Raw genomic sequence first — 20,641 nt, forward strand, 5'->3', positions numbered from 1 at the left:
AATACCTCCCCTCGATCTGTTAGGGGCTCTGCTACTGACAGATTGCTACGATGAGACTGAAATAATGAAAGCGATACATTCTTAGTTAGCAAGTCTGCAACTTGGGATGACGTGGGGACATATTGAACAAGAAGTTCTCCATGTGGCAGTCGCTCTCTAATGAAATGATAGTCAACCGCAATGTGCTTACTGCGATCATGCTAGACAGGATTCTCAGTGAGGTAAGAAGTGCTGATATTGTCACAACACGCTATGATCGGACTCGGTGAGTGGCAGCCAATGTCTTGTAGAAGCCAGCGTAGCCAAAGTGTTTGAACCACAACATAAGCTAGTGCTTGAGATTCAGCCTCTGTCGAGCTACGAGATACAGTTGGTTGTTTTCTGGATCTCCATGATATCAGATTCGAGCCCATAAAGACTGCATAACCTGTCGTTGAACATCGACTATCCGGACACCCAGCCCAGTTTGCATCTGTATATGCAGTGATCTGAAAGTTAGCAAACCTGCAAAGATGAATACCATAGGAGGACGCACCACGAAGGTGTCATAGTATCCTCTTAGCAGCCTGTAAGAATGTAGTTCTCGGAGCATGCATAAACTGACTCATTAGATTCACTACAAAACATATATCGGTCTAGTAATAGTAACAAATTGCAAAGCATCTACCATACTCCTATACTCGGAAGGATCCTGAAAAGGATCACCATTTGTCAAAGAAAAATTACTTATGGACGGTAGTGGCGTCTTAGTTGCAGAAGCATTGTCAAGACCAAAACGGAGCAGAACATCCTGTATATATTTATGCTAAGAAAGAAACAGTGTGGTCGCAATTTGAGTGGCCTGAATACCCAAAAAATAATGAAGAGTACCAAGGTCCCTCATCGCAAACTCTCGAAAAAGAAGAGTGATGAATCTGTGAAGAAGGGATTATGAGCTATCTATGTGGATAATATCATCAACATAGAGAAGTAGAAGAATAATATGAGACCCCTGACGATAATGAAGAGAGAGGTATCAACTGGATTCAAATGAAAACCTTGAGAGAGTAGAAAAGAAGTGAATCGAGTGAATCAAGCCATGGGTGCCTATTTTAACCCATATAGGGATTTGTACAGGCAACAAACATGATCAGGAAACTGAGGATGGACAAATCCTAGAGGTTGATGCATGTAGACCTCCTCATTGAGGTGACCATGAAGAAATGCATTCTTAATATCTAATTGACGAAATGCTGATGAGTGAACGGTGGATAAAACAAGTTGAATGGTGGAAGGTTTGACAACTGGATTGAAAGTTTTGTGGAAATTTATTCCAAGTTGTTGAGTGAACTCCTAGGCAACAAGACAAGCCTTGTAACGGTCAATGGAACCATTAACCCGATACTTAATTCTCTATTTCCAGGTGCTTCCAACCACATTCATATTAGTATTCCGAGAAACTAGACTCTATGTGTGATTCTGAAGAAGAGCATTAAACTCTTCACCCATGGCCTGGCGCCAATTCGGATCCTTCACTGCTTGAGAATAAATTGTTGGTTCGGTTAAGGAGACCGGAGAGGTGGCAAATAACGATAATTTTTTAATCGGCTTGTGTATGCCGGATTTGGACAGAGTCACCAAGGGATGATTATGATGAAGAATAGGTGGGAAAGGAGACGGATTGGAAGAGGATAGAGGGCTACTGCTCTCAGCCAAGAAAGGTGGCAGATTGGTGGAATTGGAAGTTAGGCCAGAGGATATCAGACTGGAGCTAAGGGATCTGGCTTGTATTGAGCTGGACCGAATAGGTTAGGAGGGTTAGATCGGATCAGCTGAGGCAGGATGATTTGGAGTGTTAAATGGGCTTTGTAATGATGGGCTGGCAATCGGAGAAGGACTAGAGGATGAGTGCTGCGTTTGGGCCGATCCAAGACTGAGAGATGGACTTTGGGCCAAAGTTAGTGATCCAACAACAGAGGAGGACACAGGAGGAATGGCAGTTTGTGTGAACTGAGGTGGAAAGAAGGAAATGATTGGAAATAGTCGAGATTTCGAATGTGTTGTGGAAGATTGAATGATGGATTTGTAAGGAAATGAAGACTCATGGAATCGGACATGTTTGGAAGTGTAAACGCGGTTAGATAATGGCTCGAGGCACCGATACCCCTTATACTCACTTGCATATCTAATGAGTACGAATGTTTGGACCAAGGTTCCAATTGGCATTTCGTATAGGGAGTAAGATTAGGGAAGCATGAGCATCCGAACACACGAAGGATGTCATAATCTAGGATTTTGCCAAAGAGTTTTCTAAATGGGGATGATTTTTGCAAACCCAAGGCAGGAAGATGATTTATGGTGAAAACCGTAGTGAGGGCCACATCAACCCAAAATGTTGGAGGTAAATTACTCCGAATGAGAAAAGTGTTTTGTTGCGGCGTATGAGGGAAAGACATGCGGATCATTATTCTCGAATTATGAAATAGTGTTCGAAATTGGGAGTTATTAAATTCTAGTCCTCCATCATATTGGAAACTTTTTGTTTTCAGATTTAATTGATTCTCAATATTATTTTGAAATATTTAAAATTTTTCAAGAACCTTAGATTTCCTTTTTAAAGGAAAGAGCCATGTATATCAAGAAAAATCATCTATGAAGATCACACGGTATTTGTAACCCAAACTGAAAGGAATGGATGATTGCCAAACATCAGTGTGAATCAACTCTAATAGAAAATTGCTTTTATTCACCATAACTGAAAAAGGCAGCCGAGAGGACTTGCCTAAGTTACAGGATATGCAAAAATCATTAGAAAAATTTATCTTTGGAATCAATTTCCTAGACCGAAGAACTTCCATAACATGTGTGTTTGGATGACCAAGTCGACGGTGCCAGAGCTCGGGACGAGCATGGACAGTAGAGAGTGCCTTCGAGAACCCTAAGAACACCAGGTATAGGTGACCTCTCGAAGGGCAGCTAAGTCGTATCTTCTCTGTAAGACTGTCCTTAACAAGAAAATATGTATCAGTAAAGACAACATGACATTGATTATCTCGACGCAATTTTTGTATCGAGATGATATTGCAATCTATAGACGGAACATGAAGCACACAATTTAATTTGAGGTTTTTTTTAGGTGTGACCATGGTAGTCGAACCAATATTCTCATTGGGCAGTGAGGATCCATCTACATTAATAACTTGATCAAAACCACAATACGGAGTTAGGTTCGACAAAATACCTTCATTGGTATTCATGTGGGACGAAGCACCCGAATCAAGATAAACATCAATAGAGGAAGACTCATTAAGAGGCAGAGTGGCGAGAGATTTAGGCAGATCATAGGATTGATGACTATTGAGGTACTCAAAGTACTGAATAGATGTTCAGCTCCGTTGCAGAGTTGACAAATTGCTGTAGAAGGGACATCTCTGAGTAATCCATCAGTAACGGAAGATGATGAATTTGGATAGAATCTCACCGGGTATGGAGTAGGTGAATTCTAAGTAGCATATACCAGGTATGAGCCTCTACCACGTCCTGATGGAAAGTGCTCGCGGTTGAAGGAATTGGTGGAAATGCCACATGTAGAGCTCGAGCCATATGAACCTTGATTGTAGTAGGATCCTTGATTATTTCGGCCACCATTTCCCTTGTAGTCGTTGCCCCCTCGATTGTTCTTGCCACCACCACATCCACCACGACCCCCGCGATTAGAAGATTGACGATTATGAGTTTGAGTTTGAATGACGACTGTGAGATTGAGTTTGAATGGTAGCAGTAAGATTCAAATTCGACTCAGAGACGATTGGAGTAGAATTATATTGTTGAATCATTCGTTCTTGATGCATCAACTTAGTATAGAGATCATCAAAATTAAGTGGACCTTGAGTGAGAGAGGGAGCCGATGAAGTTGGCATACAAGCTTGGAAGACCAACTAAGATAGTGAAGGTGAGATCCTCATCAGAGAGGGGTTGACCTATTTCTTTTAACTGATCGATGTAGGATTTTATGTCAAGCAAGTACTTTTCAACCACTTGATTAGTGAGCTTGACTTGAAAAAGGTTAGACTTAATGTCAATGGCACTAACACGAGATCTCTCGACAAACCTATTGTGAAGGGTTATCCAAATAGCTTTGGCAGTAGGGAGGTCATGTATGGCTTCAAGAAGAATTTCAGAAATGATTGCAAAAAGCCAAGAACATATGGACTCATCGACACGATGCCAACTCAGAAAGGAAGGATCAGTGGAAGAGGGAGAGGGAATATCAAGATTGATATGATCAAAGAGACTATGAGACTTGAGGAATGTAGAGAAGAGAGACTTCCTGATGAGATCATTCCTATTATTCAGTTGAACAGGGATGACAAGTCACGACCCGAAATTTCAGCAGCATTTCCCCGAAAATTAGATAATCCAACACTTGCTAATATTTCAATTTGTTAGACCTCCAATTGTCAATTAATTATTCCATCATGTAAATCACGCATCAAACATCCCAATACAGTATTAACGATCTCCAATTAGCAAAAGAATAACTATACAAAAATTCCAGGTCATAACTCACTTTCAAGCTTCTCTTATAATAGCTTAATTATCTATAAAATATAAAATAAACAAGGCTATCTAGGAAGTCCTCCAAGCTGATCCTCGTTGTAAAAAATGGTTCTCTTACTCAGCCAAGCTAATCTCTAATACATTTGGAAAATAATATGCATAATGTGAGCTGCATATTAGTGAGCACAAGATTACACAGTAAAATGAACTAATATTAAATAAAAATATTTTTAAACGACCAAATTATCATATAGATACTACTAGCTTACCCAAATCCGTCATTTAATCACCAACACAGGACCTTACAAAATATATACAAATAATTACTAAATTCATTCTTAAACAATCCATTATCTTATAACCACATAACTGCTAGTTCCACGGGGCTAACGAAAGCGAAAAGGAATAGAAATTCAAAAATTTCCTACCCGTGAAACTAATCCCAAGACCTACTAGAAGAATAAGAGTAAATAAAAGCGTACATGGAATATTTAAAATTGTTGACCGAACGTCCCACGCGTGACGCCTCTACTTGTATCCACACCGACTTTGTCGACGAGTTTTCAAGATCGGCGGTGCTAGCGGCCAATATTCGAAAGAAACACCGATGCAACACCCAAAATTTTAAGACTAATGGGATTAATTCAAATTGAACAATTCAACTTGAATTTCCCCACATTAATGCACGTACACATATGTATGTATATGCTTATGCACACATATATATGTATATATATATATAGCACACGTATATATCTACATAAGGGGGAAGACTTTCAACCTATATATAGGCATAAGGGGAAAGACTTTCAACTCACAGGAATGGTGTGGGATCAAAATCAATCAAAAGTCCGAATTGTATATATATATATATACACACTTATATGCATGCTTCCGTATGTATATGTATATATATCCATGTTTATTACCTTTTGTGGGCTATTTAATTTAATAAATCGAGTATAATTAATCGGCATATTTAATCTCATTAAATATTTGATTAATCGGTCGCACCATAAATCATCTAATCTCTATTAGAAGATTTTATTGTTTCAAAATATCCCATCGATTTAGTCGTTGTGTGTGACCTTGTAGGTTCCCAATTACGTTGACAGTAATATCGAACTCTCTATTTCAATATTGCAAACAGTGAGCGGCATCTAGCAATGCATCACTGTTACTCAAGTAATTGGAAAGTCAATTTCTCGACGAACCTCGTGACCTATATTACCGTATAATAAAATCCATTGTCCTTTATATCTCTATTGAGCCCAAGGCATGGTCGATGACATCCTTGTATGGCTCAATATCTCTTTTTCTTAGTTTACCGGGTAAGTCTATCAGAACAAATAAGTTTGATATCGTTATATCAACTCATTTGGGTATGCATACACTTTTAGACTTAACCACCAAGTGGCCGTGAGATATCGCTCACGTTTCGTAGGAGGGACAAATCCTATCTCGATCACTCACATTCCTCTCCATGCTCTGTGATATACCCAATAACTGTCTTTATAACCAGCCTGTTACAGTAGCGTTTGACAGTATCAAAGTATATGACATTACATGTAGGAATCCATGGTGACCTCAAGTCAAAGGACCATTACACTATAGTCACTTTGAGATATGCTAATGACAATTACATAACAACCCATGTAGCAATCTCATGGCGGGTCAGTCCAATACACATTACTCTTAATGTATACATGTGGTGTGATTTGATATCTCCATATCCATGACCTGTGAGACTTAGTCATCAATCAACACTCACACTAGTCTAACCGTATTATCGTTGTCCTAATTAACGATAATACTTTGACTATGGACATTTAGGAATAATATTCTGTAATTATAGGATCTCACAATCAAGTCACACTTGATGCTTATTGAACATACTATTCCAAGGACATTATTATGTAAAATCATATTTAGCGCAATCTACACAATAACAGAAATGTCTCGTTTTATAATGAAATAGATATCATATTACAGAACTGATTATAGATTGCCTCTAGGGCATACACCAATTCCCAACATAACAATATTAGAATTAATCATTAACTCAGCAATCATCACATCTATATCAATCAGACAACAAAAACAATATACAGCACAACCAATCAATATAACCATGGGATCGCATTTCCTCGTGACAGAGTTATAACGTTACCATGATCCCGTACCTCAGCAAAAATCTCCATAACTCACCCTACCACTTCTCATAATCGGGGGCCACCCATTATCAAACCTCTAACCTAGCGTCCACTTTATATCTCACCGGTTCAGCGGTCTAGATGTCCATTTTATATCACGCCGGATCAGCGATCTAGGCTTCCATTTTATATCACGTCGGCTCAACGGTCTAGGCACCCATTTTAAATCCCGTCAAATCAGCGGTCAACCACACCCCAAATCCTATTCCGTTAGATCCAGCGGTCCCATGGCTATAACAATCAATCAATATCAGTATACACAAGCACAATCTCAATCACATATTAATGGTATCATATTATCATCATATATCTCATACACAATCACACTGCATATCTCAGGTCAAAATGAAACATAAGAGGGGCATTATCTCTCAAATCCTTTTACACAACATAGCAAGACCGATTCCTTAATCTCTAACTATCACAATATTCTTCTTAAAGAATGTATATAACTATAATACACCATTTCACAAGGGAATAAAGTACTCACAGATAACTCCAAGAAAGATAGCTCACTGGATCGAGCCTTCGGAGTGTAAGAATTCAGTCTCCTCGATCCCTATTATTTACAAAGATAAAATTAGAGAATAATTAATATAGCACCAGTAGGAGGCTTCCAATACCTCCCACGAGCTTCTTTATAGTCTATTGTCTCGATACAATGCAAAATTATTTATGTCATTTTCATTTTTTCCTATAACTCTCTTATCTTTGTCCAAACACCACTTAAAACAATCTCCATTTGACACCTTGTTTAAGTAAATAAACAGAGGATTTCAAATCGATAGTTAATAGGATAATTCAATCAATAAAAGAGCTGAATTCATCAGTACAATTCTATTAATGACAACTTCCTTTCTTTTGGAGCAAGAACCAAAAATTATACTTTCGAAATTACATAATATAAATCTACCCTTGTTCCTTCGAATCATCTACCAAGGCAAACAATAAAAGAAAATTTCATTTTACCTTCCACAAACTTCTTCACAGTACACTCACTTATCCAATTCATGAGAAAGATATTATCAAACAAAGCAAAAACTCAACAGCACGTTATGACTAAATTTCGCACTAAATCTCAATAAAATCAAATTCCACGGAAATCGTACCTTGACCATATCGATGGACAAGGAAAAGAGAAGGGTGATTCTAGGTATTAGCCAATTCTTGGCTCTTCCATGTGAGTGATGAGTCTGAGGATTGCAAATGACGGCGAGGAGAGGAGAAGAGTGATTCTAGGTGTTAGCCAATTCTTGGCCCTGATGACATGTGATTGTATAATGACATACCACCCTTGTTTGTGTAAATAAATATAGAGAAGCAACTGTACATAAATTACATTATAGTCCTTATAATGTGACGATATCACATATATATCCTTAGTAGGAATTAATGATTATTATTGGCCTAACAATAGAAATTTTTTTATTTTTATATGAAAATTTTGACTCTTTTATGGGTGACTTTCACTCTTTCTACGGTCCATATTTTAGTCAGCTTAAATTAAACATTTGAAATGTTTAATTTAAGCTGACTAAAATATGGTGACTAAAAAAGTTTAATCAAAGTCCAATCATGCATTTCATTCACGCGTAGCATAGTTAAATTTCAGTAAATTGAAGTTCACTAATTTACGTAAGCAAAATCGACATGCTTTGCCTGTAAGAAATGGGAACAGGAATAATGCTCCATTCCTTTATCATAGTTTGGTAATTAAAGAAGAATCCAATTTCTGGTAAGCATTGGCGTCCGCCATTGGATCAATCGCCGTCAGCAGACTGACAAGATGTAATTGTACTGATTAATCTCAACAAATGCGTAGAATACAAAACGTGCATGATAAGGCAACCTCGCGAATCCCACATCTCCTGTGCAAGAGGGACATTTGGATATCCAGTACTTTTGGATGACGAACCTAGTGTTATCACGACCAACGGAAACTTTTGCAACGATAAAGAAGCTTGTTACATTGCGGCAAATCATTTTTTTTTTTTAACGAGAGAACTAAACATATAGAGTTCGACTGACATCTTGCCCGCGATCATCTTATTGATGGTCGAAACTACAAGAGTCATGTTTCTAGGAACCTTCAGCTCGCCCACATTTTCACAAAAAAAAAATAAAAAAATTGGAGCGACTGTTTTCAGTTTGAGAAGGGATTGAAGCTATATTAATATAGGTTTATAATAATATTTGTACAATTAATTCCTATAATTCTTTCCTTTGCATTTTATTCAGGAAAATCCTTTCGTGGGACCTTAGGAAAGTTTTATTCTCCATGGGAAATGAATGAGAAAAAATTGCGCATCATTTCGGGCAATTTACAATTTCCCTTGTTGCATTGCATTTAAAAAAAAAAAGTTAGGACATTGCTAAGTTTTAGATAAAGCAAAATCGCGAGTTGATTTACTACTGTCGTTTCTTATATAACGAATATATGTTTGCTTAAGAACTTGGTTGTACTCATGATCATCTGGATAACTCGATTACTCGCCATTTGATTGACATGAAAAGGAAACTAGACCACCTCCGGGGCACAGCCATTATTTACCTCAGTCGTATGTATCACGCTATAGATATTAAGATGTTTGAATTTTATCAGCTAAAGGAAAAACATAATGTTGAAACACTGAATATGATCACGATTGTGCAGAGAACTATCGGAAGGAACTGATAAATGAGGATGGTCCAGGCGGAATGGGAACCCCAACCGCCCCTTCGATCATTTGACTGACTTTCTTCATAGACGGCCTCATAGATGGGTCTTCCTGAATGCACCACATTGCTATCATCACGAATTTTTGCACTCTGTTAATGTCTCCAACCATTTCCTCATCACCCTCTACGATTAGCTCGAGCTTCTCTTCAAGGTAGCAATCCTAAACCCAGTCAGAGAGTATCATCTGGTCCTCGTCATTCAATTCGAACTGACAGTTCCTCCTACAGCAAATCAGCTCCAGCAGAACAATCCCAAAGCTGTAGACATCCACTTTAACGGAAATCGGCATGTTTCTGAACCATTCTGGAGCCAAGTACCCTTTTGTCCCCCTGACCGCAGTCATTGTTCGTGTTTGGTCAATCTTCAAAAGCTTTGCTAACCCAAAATCGGAAATCTTTGCCGTGAGAGACTCATAGAGGAGGATATTCTGCGGCTTTATATCACAGTGGATGATCTGCTTGCTGCACTCCTCGTGGAGGTACAGGAGGCCTCTCGCCACCCCACGGGCAATCTCGATCCTCTTGAACCAGCTCGGCCTCGAATCTCCAAACAGAAAGTCAGCCAATGATCCATTGCGCATGAATTCATACACCAAAAGGCGGTTTTGCCCCTCGTTGCAGAACCCAAAAAGTTCGATGAGGTTCCTGTGATTGGCACGTCCAATAGGGTCCGCTTCGGCGTTGAATTCTCTATCGCCATCAGAAGTTATCTTTTCCAATACTTTTACCGCAATGACACTTCTCTCATTAGACGTGAGAACTCCCTTATAAACCGCCCCATAAGCTCCCCGGCCCACCTCTTCTTTGAACCCATCTGTCGCTTCTTTAAGCTCCTTGTATGTAAAACTCTGCATTGTACTAGATACTCATTTCCCGGGTACGCTTGCAAAGTTTCAGCTTTTGCCCCACAAAAGTATCGATGCCATATCAGAAAGGTTAAGAAAAGCAGGATCAGGTTCAATGCTGCAGAGCCGCTCAGAAGTACGGATCCGATGATTAATAATGGCCTGCTACCTTTCTTCTTGGAGCAACCAAGCGGGTTTCCCAAAGTAGAGTTACTGGTCCTCACCTTGATGAGGGCTGTTCCTCCAACAGTGTTATCAAGCACTCCATTGGAAAGTGGCATTCTCTTCTTCAAACACTTGCCCTCTCGAACTATTGCAACAGCACATAAGCAATCATCCAAACAAACCTGCCTGCAGAAGTTCTCATCCGAATTTTCAGAACGCTCGAAATCAGACAGCCGCCAGTCAGTGTTGGGCATCTCCTTGAATGTGAATAAATCTGTTTCCGCTGTACCTGAAGAAGGAGAATAGATGAGAGGTTTTGGGAACACTTTGAGTTCTTTTTTTTTTTTTTCTGATTTTCATAGAGCAGATTTTTGCAGTCTTGCCTAATGTATATGATCTCATCTAATATAGCATCGACTAGTTTTGCAGTAATACCTTCGTCACAACTCTGAGGCAGAAAGTCCGGCTTGCATCCGTTCATCTCATTTGATGAATCAATATAGATGTAGTCAGGTGGGCATTTGCATCTCGGCCTCTGGTCTTCGAGGATGCAGTAGCTGTTCCATCCGCATGTCCCAGCACCAATAGTTTGATTCATACTGGTGCAGATGTTCTGTGGGATGGGGGAAGGAGAAGGGGTCCACCCCCTGGACCGTTCCAAACTCAAGCTTGCGTTTCTCGGGTAAACATACTGCCTGAACACTCCATCGAAGTCGAGGACCGCTCTCTGGTATGAATCCCTGCTGGAGGACGTGCCAGGCATTATGTTGTAGACCAACGAACCATTCATTGATATGAGATAGATCTGACCCGTCTGATTAAAAATCACCTGATATCCACCTCCTACAGTTGCGGAATACCAGTAGGAGATCTCATAGAACTGGCGAGTGTGCATACAGAGATTCCCATCAAGCTGCAAGTGGAGCCGGAATCTCCCAACCGAGTAGTTCGTGGCGGAATATTGAGAGATTACTTCAGTCCCTTGATTTAACACCTGTGTAGGCACAATGGTATCCGAAGGTTCACTGAAAGATTCCCACAAGTTGGAGCCTGTTTGGTTCGCTAGGACAAAGTTTCCAGTGTCTAGCATAGAAGCATAGGAAACTCCGGTACTTGTCGCTGGCCGAGCCCAAATCTCTCGCCCTCCCGGGTAATTGAGAATTAAACGCCCTTCCCGGGTCAACTGGACCTTGGACCCTTGAGGAGCTGAATTATCCCTGTTTGCTGACCAGATGACTGTTTTTTCGGGTATCCTATCGAACCATATGGCCAATAGGAAGACCCCATTTCCAATCCTCTGGAACCCAAAGGCAAAGTCTCCCGAGGGTGACTTCCATGATGAGTTCCGATCATCTGCGGTAAGAGATGAGCCCAAACCTATTTGGCCTTGAGCTTGGGCCAATATGGCAAGAGGAAGAAGAACGAGAGGAAGAAGATGCAGAAGTGTAAGGGTAGCAGAACCCATGAGAGAGCAAGTGCTAATTCTGCTTCTTGGGTTGGTTCAAAGCCACGAGACTTATAATAATGCCTATTGCTTGACTTTAATTATAATAACGTGTGGAGAGACATGATTACTTGGACTTAGTGCACCACTTCAGCCATGAACTATCCACTGAATGGAGCCTTTTACGCTAAAATTCCAGTGCATAATTTACTTCCATTGACCTCTCAAGTATTCATCTATTCCACTAGACTCCAGAGTGCAATTTTCTTCCATCGTCTCTTGCAATGATGGCTGTACTGAATGGGAGGGGGCACGGGGGTGGATAGGAAATCGAATTTGCTCCTTCAACCATCATAGGTGAGCTTTCGTTCTGTGGTCTACATTGCATCACCTGATCATATTAATTTGGGAAATATCTTCCAACATTAAGTTGGACCAACCTTGGAAAATATACACCAACAGAACTTTCTTTTGATCTTATCAAAATTGGTGACGCTTGTTTCATCCAAAATGGCATAGCCAATTCATACTGCGTAAAAGGTTGGATGCAGTAACCGATACAAGTCTCATAAATATGCAGGAATTGAATCGAGTTCAATCTTGTATTATAAAAAGGTTGGCTGGCTCTAATACCGATGAACCGTTGCAGAAAGGCAAACATGTGCGAACCAAAGCCCAGCAGAGGACTCTCAGCTTATCCAAAGGTGTTGATTAAAAATCTTCGACTCGCTTTGTTTACGTATGTAGTGCAAAGCCGAGATTATATCATCAACAAATTCTAACTTTATCCGCATGACAGGAAATGTGATTAAAAACTTGGTTGCACTCGTGATTATCAAGACAACTTGATTACTCGCCATTTGAATGACATGAAAACAAACATGACATTCTCCAGGACATAGCCTTTACTTCAATCGTATGCATCATATTACAGATATCAAGATATGATGTTCGGATTTGATATCAGAAACACAGGAAAACCTAATATTAGAACACCGAATACAATCACAATTGTGCAGAGATTTATTGGATTGAACTGATAAACGAGAATAGTCCCGGCGGAATGGAGACCTCAACCGCTCCTTCGAGCATTTGAGTGACTTTCTTCATAGACGGCCTCATAGATGGTTCTTCCTGGATGCACCACATTGCTATCATCACGAATCTTCGCACTCTACTCATGTCTCCAAGCGTCTCCTTATCTCCCTCTGCAATTAAGTCGAGCTTATCTTCATGGTAGCAATTGTAAACCCAGTCAGAGAGTATCATCTGAGCCTCGTCATTCAATTCAAACTCACAATTTTTCCTGCAGCAAATCAGCTCCAACAGCACAATCCCAAAGCTGTAAACATCCACTTTAACAGAAATCGGCATGTTTCTGAACCATTCTGGAGCTAGGTATCCTTTTGTTCCCCTGACCGCAGTCACAGTTTGTGTTTGGTCATTCTTGAAAAGCTTCGCTAACCCAAAATCGGAAATCTTTGCCGTGAGAGACTCATCAAGGAGGATATTCTGTGGCTTTATGTCACAATGGATGATCTGCTTGCTGCACTCCTCATGGAGGTACAAGAGGCCCCTTGCGACCCCGCAGGCAATCTCGATTCTCTTGAACCAGCTCGGCCTCAAACCTCCAAACATAAAGTTAGCTAGTGAACCATTAGGCATGAACTCATACACCAAAAGGCGGTTTTTCCCATCGTTGCAGAACCCAATAAGTTCAACTAGGTTCCTGTGATTGGTCCGTCCAATTGTGTCCACTTCGGTCTTGAACTCTCTATCACCATTTGGAGTTATCTTTTCCAACACTTTTACCACGATGACCCTTCTCTCATTAGATGCGAGAACTCCCTTATATACCGACCCATAAGCTCCCCGGCCCAGCTCCTCATTGAACCCACCAGTGGCTTCTGTGAGATCCTTGTGCGTAAAGCTCTGCATTCTAGAGAACCGCTTTACCGGGTACAGTCGCAAAGTTCTAGCATTTTTCCCGTGAAAGTATCGAAACCAAATCAGAGAAGTTAAGAGAAGTAGGATCAGGTTTAATACTGCAGAGCTGCTAAGAATGGCTGATCCGATGATAATCAATGGCCCGTTACCTTTCTTCTTTGGGCAACCAATTTTTGAAGTAGAGTTATCGATCCTCACCTTGATGAGGGCTTTTCCTCCAACAGTGGGATCTACCACTCCATTGGAGAAAGGCATCCTCTTCTTCCAGCAGTTGCCCTCTTTAAATATCGCAACATTGCATAAGCAATCACTCAAACAAACCTGCCTGCAGAAGTTCTCATCCTGTTTTTCATAACGCTCGTAATCGGATAGCCCCCAGTTGGCATTTGGCATGTCCTGCAATGTGAACAAATCTGTTTCCGCTGTACCTGAAGACAGAGAATAGATGAGAGGTTTTATGAAAATATTAAATTCTGTATTTGTTCTGATTTTCATAGAGCAAATTTTTGCAGTCTTTCCTACTGTATATGATCTCATCTTACATCAACTAGTTTTACAGTAATACCTTCATCGCAACTCTCAGGTAGGAAGTCCGACTTGCATCCATTCATCCGGTTTGATGGATCAATATAGCTGTATCCAGGAGGGCATTTGCATCTCGGCCTCTGGTCGTCTCCGAGGATGCAGTAGCTGTTCCACCCACATACCCCTGGGCCAATAGATTGACTCATATTCGTGCAGATGTTCAATGGGATAGGGGAAGGAACTAGGGTCCAGCCCCTGGGCCATTCCAAACGCAAGCTTGCGTTTCTCGGGTAAACATACTGCCTGAACACTCCATCATACTCAAGGACCGCTCTCTGGTATAAATCCATGCTCGAGAACGTGCCAGACATTATGTCGTACGCCAAAGAACCATTCCTTGCCGCGAGATAGATCTGACTGGTTTGGTTAAAAATCACCTGATATCCAGTTCCAACAGTGGCTGAATACCAGTAGGCCCAATCATAGAACGGACGAGTGTGCATACAGAGATTCCCATCGAGCTGCAAGAGGAGCCGGAATCTCCCGCGCGAGTAGTTCATGGCGGAATACCGGGAGATGACTTCAGTCCCATGATTTAATACCTGAGTTGGCACGATGGTATCAGTAGGTTCACCGAAGGACTCCCACAAGTTGGAGCCTGCTCCATTCGCTAGGACAAAGTTTCCAGTGTCTAGCATAAAAGCATAGGAAGCTCTCGTACTTGTCGCTGGCTGGGCCCAAATCTCTCCCACTCCCGGATAATTGAGTACTAAATGTCCTTCCCGGGTCAACTCAACCTTGGACCCTTGAGGAGCTGAATTATCCCTGTTCGCTGACCATATAATTGTTTTTTCAGGTATCTTATTGAACCATATGGCCAATAGGAAGACCCCATTTCCAATCCTCTTGAAGCCAAAGGCGAAGTCTCCCGAGGGTGACTTCCATGATGAGTTCCGATCATCTGCGGTGAGAGATGAGCCCAAGCCTATGTGGCCTTGAGCTTGGGCCAGTGTGGCAAGCGGAAGAAGAACAAGAAGAAGAAGAAGAAGAAGAAGAAGAAGTAGAAGAAGAAGCAGAAGCGTATGGGTAGCAGAAGCCATGAGAGAGCAAGTGCTAATTCTGCTTCTTGGGTTGGTTCAAAGCCACGAGACTTATAATGATGCCCCTTGCCTAACTTTTACATTAACGTGTGGAGCCCTTTACGTTGGAATTCCAGAGCCTGATGTGCTTCCATTGACCTCTCAAGTCTCTATACATTCCATTCAATTCCAGAGTGCATTTTTCTTCCAGTGCCCTTTGTGAGTCTAAGGCTGCTCTTTGTATCGTCGTAATCTTTTACAGAGACGCCAAAACAGTACGGCTACGGTATACCTTCAGCTTCATATAATTTTCCAACCCTCGGAACCTTTTAGAACGTCTTACCAAAACAGTCATCCTTGACAATCGATTCTCCCAGTTGCAGAGTATGTCCCGATAAGGCTTTTCTTGTTCCCTGATTATCCCTTCTATCATGTGCACTATCTCGGTATGTAGGATTGTTTACAGAGCCATGGCCCATGCATGTAGCAGTAGTCATCACCTTACATACAGCTTTATATTTCTTGTCACTGGTACAAGTTGTAAAACTTTTTCTCATTGACGATGAAAATACGCTTTCTGTACTGCGTTTGCATTAACATATCGAGATATCCAAACGCAGCAGACAGTAATATCCCTAGTCTAAGGAGCAGAGAGCCAGTGGCCCGAGGCTTTATCGTCACTGGCGACAATGAAGCTGCCCACAGTTATGTTGGTTTGAGAGATGGCAATGTGTGGGAGGAGAAGGAGGCAAAGTATGGGAATTAATACCCACAGTATATTAAAATGACTAAACCAAAAACTTCACATCGCACCATATCCACAAGCATTTTGTACATAACTTAATACCTACAATATATATAGTGGATCTAGCATGAAGTCCTTCACGTTGATCCCCGACTATCCAAATGGTTCTCTTATGCTTCCAGTCTAGTTCCTAGCTCATCTGAAACAAAAATATATATTTATATATATTAATATATATGTATATACAAGATGTGTAAACTGTATCTCAGTGAGTAATATGTTCAAAAGTAAATGAACCAATATATCATTATAATTCACATACAATCAAGCATATATATACATGCACACACAAATATATATATATATATATATATATATATATTCTACCACAATATAAAGTCTAATGCCAGCATGTTCCTTTCACACGAGTAACTCAGCAACAATAATATAGCCACAGGGTCGTGTTCCCCGCAATAAAGTTGGGATAGAACTGTGACCCCACATATGTCTAAAAAATTATACACATATTCTCATAACATATCTCATAAGCGGGGGTCGCCTATTAACCTCTGACTGTAAGAGTTAATCTCAATTTATATTCCGTTGGATCTAACAACTGATCAAACCCTTATTTTTATTCCGCCAGATCCAGCCACCCAAATCTTATAATCCATTGTACTTATATCATGCTAAAAAGAAAGAGTATTCAGAAATTCACTACCGTGCTAATCTCAGTCCACAACGATGTCTCATCTCTCTCAATTAATCACGAAGAGTGAAAGTAACATTTTAAGTAACTAGTTCCAAATACACATCGAAAAAATGAACTAAAATCATAAATAACAGAAGAATACCCATCCACGGAAGTCTTAATCCGATTACCAGTAAACAATTCTTAAACACTCACTTTCAACTAACTCCGTTCCCTTCTACTATGTTTGTTCTGCTTTCCTCCCTTTCGTTTCTTTATTCTCGACAAAACCAGCTTCAAGCAGGAGAAATAAAATAAGAAAAAGAAGGCGGCAGAGGGAATTGTCAGGCAGAGGAAAGGATGTGTTTTGTGGGCTATAATTAGTAAGCATAATGGGTTGGGCTTAAACAAATAATCCCATGGGCTTTTTCATGATCTAAGTGAATTAATAGTCCCATTTATACACACATCAGACATAATATAAAATATAACATATATAAAATGCACATCATGATGGTACTTATATAGCAGATATATGATGCACGGTGTTTACAATATCAGTGAGAAAGAGAAGCCATAATTCATCGCTATACGTACCTCAGCTCCGTAAGAACATATGTGGAGTCGTGTAGCAATAGTCATCACATTATACGCGAGTCAATACTTTTGGTCACTTGGGATCACGAAAAAGCAGTTGCTGAATCTATATTACATGCAAATTCCATTTCTCATGCAAGATTTAGACATTCGGTGATGATTAAAGATACGGTTTTCTGTAACTTTTTGCATTCAGTTAACTAGATATGCAAACGAATGTGGGAGACTGACCTTATTTCTTTTGGAGAATTACGAGAAAGAATGAGGATAAGATCTGAAACAATTACCAATAAGCTTCCCGTAAATTTCAGCCCTCGAGCCGCCCATGCTTCAAGAGGATACTAAACTGAGTTTTCCATCTAACTCTTATCAAACAAAAGTAACAAATACAGTCACTGGCTTGGCAGGATTTCATCTTCTAAGAGATGGCTGCACGTCAAAAAAAAAAAAATATATATATATATATATATATATATACCGATGCTACACTGTACTTATAGTGCTGAATGGGAATGGACACGGGGGAGTAGAGACTTGAATTATCCCTTCTAGCATCAGCATGACCTTCTTCATAGTCGGCCTGAGAGAAGGGTCTTCCTGGATGCACCAGATCGCCACCATCACGAACCTCTCGAGCCTCTTGAAATCACTTAATGCCTCCTCATCGTTCTCCACGAGAGCATCGATCATCTTCTCTCTATAGCAATCGTAGGCCCAATCAGCCAAGATCACTTTATCTTCCCCTCCAATCTCAATATCCACGCTCCTCCTGCAGCAAATAATCTCGAGTAGGAGAACGCCAAAGCTGTACACATCAACTTTTACGGTGATGGGCGAGTTCCTGAACCACTCGGGAGCAACATAGCCTCGAGTTCCTCTTATGGCAGTGTTCGTGTGGGTTTGGCTTAATAATAAGAGCTTGGCAAGCCCGAAATCTGAAATTCGGGCGCCATAGTTCTCATCAAGCAGGATGTTCTGAGGCTTTATGTCGCAATGGATGATCTGCGTGCTGCATTCTTCATGAAGGTACAAAAGCCCCTTCCCGACGTCCAACGCTATTTGGACCCTCCGTTCCCAACTAGGCTTCATCTCATTGCCAAAGAGGAAGCTAGCCAAGGTCCCGTTACTCAGGTACTCATAGACCAGAAGACGGTTCTGCCCCTCGTTGCAATACCCAAGAAGTCGGACAAGATTCTTGTGGTGTGTTTGCCCGATGACGAGCACTTCGGTTTTGAACTCCCTCTCGCTTTCCTGGAACAGCCGGTCTAATTTCTTGATTGCGACTTCGGTTCTGGAATTAGAACCATTGCCCGCCTCAATATCACCCCTATAGACTATTCCGAATGATCCCCTCCCAAGTTCTTCCTTGAAACCATTTGTGGCATCTTCAAGCTCTCTGTACGTAAAGCATCGAATGTTTACATCCAAACCACTCTCATCCACAAAAATTCTGCTCAATTTCTTCTGGTATATCAGAAAGAAACCAAGCCCAACCGCAGCCATCAGCATGAAGTTCAGAAACACCGAACTTCCTAGAAGAACCGACCCTGCAATTATCAGAGCATTGTCTTTGTTCGAACCTGAGCTGGGAGAGCCTGGACTCTGAGTTTCAGAACCATACTTCCTCATCTTAACGAAGGCCTTACTGTTGGGATTGATTTCATACCTTCCATTTGACAGAGGCAGCTTCTTCTTCCAACACGTGTCGCCTCCAAATATTGCAACAGCACACATACAGTCCCTTAAGCATGAGTCCTTGCAGTCATCCTCACCAAAAGGCTGCAGACGCTCATAGTCCGAAGTTGGCCAATTAATGTTCACCACTTCATCAAGCACAAACTCATCCTGTGATGAGCTCGGGTCACCGACTCTGCAGCCCTGGGAAAAATTGGGTATGCAGCCTGTATACTCATCACTTTGGTTGAGAAGAGAAAACCCTCTTGGGCACTCACATTTCGGCCTCTTGTCGACTCCGAGTTTGCAGATCCTGTTATACCCACATATTCCGCTTCCAAATTGCACGTGGGTAGTAATGCATATATTATCAGGCGCTGACCAAATAGCTGACCACTTCCTCTCGCGTGCTGATGTTTTCTTAGGATAGGAGTATTGGATGAAAACTCCATCAAACTCGAGAGTCGCTCTCAGATAGTAGTCTTTGCTGGAGACCACTTTGTTCCCCCGAGCCAGTGGGGATTTTTCGCCATTTTGATGAAGAATATACAGGTATCCTGTCGAACTGTTGAACCCGATTCCTTTACTGGGATTGGTTGAAGCATTCGAGTCATCGCTCACATAGTAAGGCTCATTCTGATAAGTGCTAGGGAAGTTCACGGTCCTAAGTTGGACGGTTCCGTCTTGCAGATAGAGTCGAAACCTTCCTTCCCCGGTAAGGTCGGAACCTGATCTCTGAGCAATGAGTACCACTCCATTCGTCTGGATTTCCTGACCGGGTAAGATCGTGTCTGTGGGACTATCGAAGCTCTCCCAAGCTGTCCCGTTGCGCTCGTCCTTGAGGCCAAAGTTCCCAGAATCCTCAAAGAACCCATGGGTGACTCTGCTCACTACAGTTTCGGTGCTCCACAAGAAACCTCCCTTGGGGTCGTTTAGGACCAGCCCACGGCCGGAGGTGACCACCAATCTTGATCCCGTGGGAACAGGATGGCTTCCCTTGGCATGCCAAACAATGGTCTTCTCCGGGATCTTATCGAACCACGTGGTTAGCAGGAAAGAGTCGCTGTTCTCAATTTGACAGAACCCAAACGCGAAATCCCCAGAAGGGGAGAGCCAGTGGCCTGGGGCTTTATCGTCACCGGCGACTATGAAGCCGTCCAAAGATATGAAGGTCTGAGAAATGGCAATGTGTGGAAGGAAGAGGAGGAAGCAGAACATGGGAATTAGGCTTAGCTCACCAAAGAAAGAAGCCATCCTTTTCTTTTCTTTCCCACAAGGCGTTGTGCTGTACTTATAGCTCTTAGCAGAAGGAGATATCGGTGAGAATGAGAGGACTGAAGCTTCCATTAACCTCTTTGTAATATCTTACATTGAAATGTTCAATATTTTATAAATAACAATTAATTTTTTAATCATATTTTACTTTTTTTCTATATTTTTTTATTTTTTATTTTATTAT

The 20,641-nt window shown here is 41.1% G+C and overlaps 2 protein-coding genes and 1 pseudogene across 2 annotated transcripts; all 3 read right to left on the minus strand.

The window, feature by feature from the left end:
* Window positions 1-9,327: 9,327 nt before the first annotated feature.
* LOC116199191 lies at window positions 9,328-11,947 on the minus strand (annotated as a pseudogene).
* Window positions 11,948-12,828: 881 nt separating this feature from the next.
* On the minus strand, window positions 12,829-15,509 carry LOC116199356 (G-type lectin S-receptor-like serine/threonine-protein kinase LECRK3). The gene is made up of 2 exons (XM_031529679.1): window positions 14,437-15,509; window positions 12,829-14,299 (listed from the first exon to the last, which is right to left on the minus strand). Exons 1-2 carry the CDS (start codon window positions 15,494-15,496, stop codon window positions 12,948-12,950), a joined length of 2,412 nt encoding a protein of 803 aa, XP_031385539.1. The 5' UTR covers window positions 15,497-15,509; the 3' UTR covers window positions 12,829-12,947.
* A 2,295-nt stretch (window positions 15,510-17,804) lies between these two features.
* On the minus strand, window positions 17,805-20,423 carry LOC116201265 (G-type lectin S-receptor-like serine/threonine-protein kinase LECRK2). Its single transcript, XM_031532430.1, has one exon. The coding sequence runs from the start codon at window positions 20,398-20,400 to the stop codon at window positions 17,992-17,994; it is 2,409 nt and encodes an 802-aa protein (XP_031388290.1). The 5' UTR covers window positions 20,401-20,423; the 3' UTR covers window positions 17,805-17,991.
* Window positions 20,424-20,641: the final 218 nt, after the last annotated feature.

The sequence above is a fragment of the Punica granatum genome, chromosome 3 (assembly GCF_007655135.1).
Source record: "Punica granatum isolate Tunisia-2019 chromosome 3, ASM765513v2, whole genome shotgun sequence".
Classification (NCBI taxonomy): domain Eukaryota; kingdom Viridiplantae; phylum Streptophyta; class Magnoliopsida; order Myrtales; family Lythraceae; genus Punica; species Punica granatum.

What these genes read in the sequence shown, in the direction of transcription:
- LOC116199356 (XM_031529679.1), bottom strand. Translation starts at nt 15,496, where the DNA reads ATGGCTTCTGCTACCCATACGCTTCTGCTTCTTCTTCTACTTCTTCTT. An exon ending in ACCTGAGAGTTGCGATGAAG is followed by an intron (nt 14,300 to 14,436) that starts GTATTACTGTAA and finishes CTCTGTCTTCAG; the next exon opens with GTACAGCGGAAACAGATTTG.
- LOC116201265 (XM_031532430.1), bottom strand. Translation starts at nt 20,400, where the DNA reads ATGTTCTGCTTCCTCCTCTTCCTTCCACACATTGCCATTTCTCAGACC.